This window comes from Octodon degus, unplaced genomic scaffold (assembly GCF_000260255.1).
Source record: "Octodon degus isolate 3935 unplaced genomic scaffold, OctDeg1.0 scaffold00048, whole genome shotgun sequence".
In the NCBI taxonomy this organism is placed as follows: Eukaryota; Metazoa; Chordata; class Mammalia; order Rodentia; family Octodontidae; genus Octodon; species Octodon degus.
The window spans coordinates 9,095,304-9,099,892 of record NW_004524624.1 but is presented as its reverse complement, the minus strand read 5'-3'; the positions used below and the strand labels follow the sequence as shown (position 1 = coordinate 9,099,892).

Genomic DNA, 4,589 nt, shown 5'->3' with positions numbered 1-4,589 from the left:
CCTCCCATGTTGCTGGAGGTCTCGCTAGTCAGGCAGATGGTACACCACCTGACCCAGCTCTTGTTTATCTTTTCCTCACTCCTGATACTGGATACAATGGATCACACTCAGAGACCAACGGATCCTTACAGAAGAGATTTTTATGGTATTTGTTGTGTGCTCTTCCTATGTTTATTTAGATAAACTGATTTAATAACAAATATTTGTATCCTAAAAAATACTTTTTGGCCAGGTGTGGCACACACCTATAAATCCAGCACTCAGATGCCTGGGCCAAGAGGATCACTGTGAGTTCAAGACCAGAATGGACTGAACTGCGTAGTGAAAACCCTCCAAAAAAGCATGGTAACAAACTGCAGGTAGGAGACACTAACTTTCCAGAAGGCTGATGAACCCCTATCAGGGGACTGCTATCCTTGAGATTAAGGCCACCAGGGACTGAGACCTCAGGATCCTGTCCAATGGCAGCTCTGATTCTAGGGCTGAATGTGCCTCAGGGAGTATACTGCACCAGTGCCTGAGATGTCTGGCTACTTCTAAAACTACTACAAAGCTAAGTGCTGCCCCACCTCAAGATCCTTTAAGCTAAGTGGTCTGAGATATGTATTTTTTAATATATTTAGCACAGGGTCTCACTACACAGATCTAACTCAATAGTGATCCTGTCTTCAGCCTCCCAAGTGCTGGGATTACAGGCACACACTGCCACACCAGTCTGTCCTCATTTTAGCACACCCCCGTAGTGGCACCAGCATAAGTGCGGAGTATATGGGGGATTGAACCCTGGTCCCTGAAGCTGCCTAAGTAGGCACATTAGTCCCCTAAGCTATCTGGCTCGCCCTCAGATTTTATTTTTTTTAAACTAGTTTTTTATTTATTTAGTAGTTGTTGGTGATACAGGGTCTTGGACTCATAATGAACCTTCTGTCTCAGTTTCCCCAGCGCTGGGATTACAGGCATGTGCCACCATACCTAGTTTCACATGGCACACCCGGGGTTTCAGGGCTGGCACAGCACACAGTACAGGGGATGGACCCTAGAGCCTTGTGCCTGCAAGGCAGGTGCTTAGATCGCTGAGCTACCTCCCCAACCCCTGGTCTGAGATTTTTTAAGAAAAAAAATTTGCAAATCAATAGTGGTAAAATATGACTCCCATGTAGCATGCCTCACTATTAAGGTCTGATGTAAGGGACCCTAATATGCTAGGTTTTCCAGTTTAGCTTTGCAAGTTCATTTGCCATTATTCTGCCCCACAGTATTCTACATTCCGGGACCTTCCCATTTGTGCTGTAGCCTCACAACACTGCCAGAGATGGAAGGACCCTCTAAGGAGCCAGGCTCCACAGAGTGGAGACCCGTCCCCAGAATCGCGTTCCTAGAATGCTAATCCAGACACGACCCCTTCCCTCACGCCAAGATCAATGGACAGGAGATGTCATGTACACAGCCTAACCCCGAGTGGATTTGGTGGGGAGCACAGAGGTGCACGCATGAGCCCCTTTCCATGAAGCAGTGAGTCTCGCCGGATTTAGGCTCAGAGGGTACTTTCTTCACAGGAAAAGGTGCTTAGTCATTAATACGATTCAATGAACATCTGTTTTTAGGTACTTCTGAGAACTTTATTTAGCAAAGAATCCCTCAAATGATTTAAACTGAATTGTGCGTGTTCTCTTTTGGTGTGTTTATACACATATGGCTACTATTTAGCAATTTAGAATATTTTCTGAGCCACCATTTTTTTTTTTTTTAAACTAAAGTTTACAAGAAATAGCTGGAGCACAGTTCCAAAAATCTGTCTCCAATAACACCAGCAACTCAAGGTGGAAGGCGGCATTCTCCTGCCTCCGAGGCTTAATCTATGTTCATCTTTGCCTTTGCCTTCTGACTCAACTTCAGCCTGAGTCCAGTCACTAAAACTTCCTTTTTTCTTTTTCGCGGAACCGGGGATTGAACTCAGGCCCTGTGCTTGCCAGGGAAGCGCTTATTGTACTGAGCCATCTCCCCGGCCCTAAAACTTCCCTTAATGAGAGTCACCTGCCGAGGTGAGGCTCAAGTCTGCTGAATCATCATTGCTCCCAAGGACCAAGCCCTAGCTATTTCCCAGACTCAAAGAGGACACAGCCGAGCAGCAAGCTGCTTTATCTGGCAGGGGGACCAAGCCTGAGGCTGAAGAGCCTGGAAGTAACGGCACTAAACACTGAAGACACAGGAGGGCTGGGGTGACATGGGAGGGAGGTGTAGTATGTCTTCCTTTGGGCCACTCTCATCCAACAGCAGGTGAAAATAGACTTGGTCCACAGCAAGCCCGACTGTGTTTAAAAAGGAAGGACTGCTTGTGTCTCTTTATGGACTTCTCTCCAGGAACCAAATCCTGTGCCAGAGCCTGCCAAAGATACAAATAGAGACAAAAAGCTTGAGAGGGCTCAACCGAGAGTAAGTTAAGCTGCAGGAAAGCTGATGCAGAGAATACAGGAAGAGAGGACGCAGGGAACAGGGAATTAAAGCAAGGCCCCTGTTGTCACCCTCATTTCTTCCCTGTAGCTACAGACAACTCCACTCACAGCAAAGCAGATGGCTGAGCCAGCTGAAGCCCAGACTTCAGAGTAAGTAGTCGTCTTCAAGGTTATCGTCACCAGACACAGAGGCAGCTTCTGTTGAGAGCGAGGAGAAAGACACTGCCCTATTCCATAGGCACTGACAGTGGGGCCGGGGCAAAACTGGGCTCTCAGTGCTTAATGACCCAAGAACTGTACTTTAACTTAAACCCCCTAATTGGAGATGCTCATCGGGAGAAGTTAACCTCCAAAGATGCTGTAAGCAGGCAACAATTTGTACCTGATAAGCTGAGGCAGGACAAGGTATGTGTTATCTCTTCGGGGCTTCTTCTGGGCTCTGTGAGCATGCTAGCAAGAGAAGCATCCGTTTCTGTGGCCTAAGAACAGGAAAACGAGACAGGAACAGGCTGCAAGTCACTGAGGTGAACCACATGTCCTGACCAGAAGCCCTCGCTGTGTCTCCGCACACTACTTTTCTGGGAAGACCCTAAGGTACTATAGTGGCTTACCATGTCCTTCAACATGTCCGGGACACCTCCGTTTCCTTCCATGTCTTCAGGAAGCTCAATTGCATATCCTTTTCGAACTAATTCTAGCCCAATATCCAGGTTCTGAGAAGAACAAAAAGAGAATGAGGTTCCCTCTGCAAGGAAGGGAGGATCGGAGGCAAAGGGACAGAAAAGCTAGGTCTTTGATGGAATGGTGAGCAGGATCTTCCAAAGCAGAAACAATACCAGGTTAGGGTTTCTGGGAAAGCAAATGTAGGTGACATTATGAAAATACAGAAGACACAGGGAGTCTGAGTGAACCTCGCTCTTACCTTCCCATTGCTGGTATCATATAAGTAAATCTTTGGCCAAGTGGAGATCCCAGCCTGGACGTAGCTAGAGATTTTGGCCACCAGTGGTTTCCAGTCAGCACAGTGGGTAAGTCTGTCAAACTCATCCAAAGCTTCCTCTTCCCACTGCTCACCTGGCAGGAGATTGCAGTGTGCATGGGTGCTGCAGAAGGGGTCAGTGACTGAAGGGTCACTACCCATCTACGCAGGAAGGCACTTATGTTACTCTATACTGGGTTTGGTTCTGATTCTGGGGCAAGTTTCTAGAGCTATTAAGAAAAAGGCACCAGAACCTCTACAACTAGAAAAACCTGAGAGTATGTGTGTTCCTGCATGTATCACATGGAAGTTCTTCTATGTGAAGGCAAAACCAGTGGGTGGGACGAGTGCTTTACCTGAGGGGGCGATCCGTGCCAGACTACATTCTATTGCTTGAAATGGAAGGCTTAGGAAGTCACTCCTAAAGTGAAAGAAACTGAAATTAGGACCCTAAGGAGGCCAGGAGGGCCTTCTTGGATTCCTTGATTTTTAGATAGAATTAACTAAGCCAACACAAGAAAATCGTCTGTACTCTATAAACAGATTCCCCTCTCCAAATTCCTGGATTCCCCAAAACCTCCTGCTGATAAGTGCTCACCACTCTGTGACCAGGGGTGAGACAACAGCTGGGAACCAACTCCACCCTGGCCTCTGCACTGACCTGAGAGCCCTGAGGTCCCTCAGTGGGCAATCTCCATTATCTCCAAAGTCAACAAAATAGAGGTCCAAGTTTCCATTTTCCAAGGTGCCAAGGATCCGAGCTCGATACCAGGAGCCATTGGTAGATAAAGGTGCTGCTACAATGTCTCCTACATGCACAGTCAAGTCTTCAGGCTATACATGGGGAGGAGTCAAGAGGGGTAGAGTTAGAAGTGGTAGCTAAAGAGATAACCAGGGAACACCAGCGGGAAGAATGAACAAGTTGTTGTCTTACGTGAACAGAATATATTACAATGAGGAAGTAGAATCCTTTCTGTCAAACCCGTGACAACTCACCAGACTCGTCTCATAGTGCTGGGTCATTTCACTGACAAGTTTATCCAACTGCAGGCTGCGGGAGCCAATGATTTGGATCCAGAAGTGGTTAGGGTGCTCAGAGGCTGAGACGTAGACCTCTAGGTACTCATCAGCATGGAAACTGAAGTCAGGACTGGGGA

General features: G+C 47.3%; 1 protein-coding gene across 1 annotated transcript in view; it reads right to left on the bottom strand.

Annotated features, from left to right (window-relative positions):
* Positions 1-2,003: 2,003 nt before the first annotated feature.
* Positions 2,004-4,589, bottom strand: part of LOC101567753 (tudor and KH domain-containing protein) — a 3,803-nt gene continuing 1,217 nt past the window's right edge. The window contains exons 2-9 of the mRNA XM_023716390.1: positions 4,429-4,582; positions 4,094-4,266; positions 3,789-3,853; positions 3,376-3,527; positions 3,065-3,166; positions 2,836-2,932; positions 2,562-2,651; positions 2,004-2,383 (exon numbers count right to left, since the gene is read on the bottom strand). Coding sequence (XP_023572158.1) covers positions 2,599-2,651; positions 2,836-2,932; positions 3,065-3,166; positions 3,376-3,527; positions 3,789-3,853; positions 4,094-4,266; positions 4,429-4,582 — 796 coding nt within the window. The 3' untranslated portion in view covers positions 2,004-2,383; positions 2,562-2,598. The remainder of the gene's footprint in view (positions 2,384-2,561; positions 2,652-2,835; positions 2,933-3,064; positions 3,167-3,375; positions 3,528-3,788; positions 3,854-4,093; positions 4,267-4,428; positions 4,583-4,589) is intronic.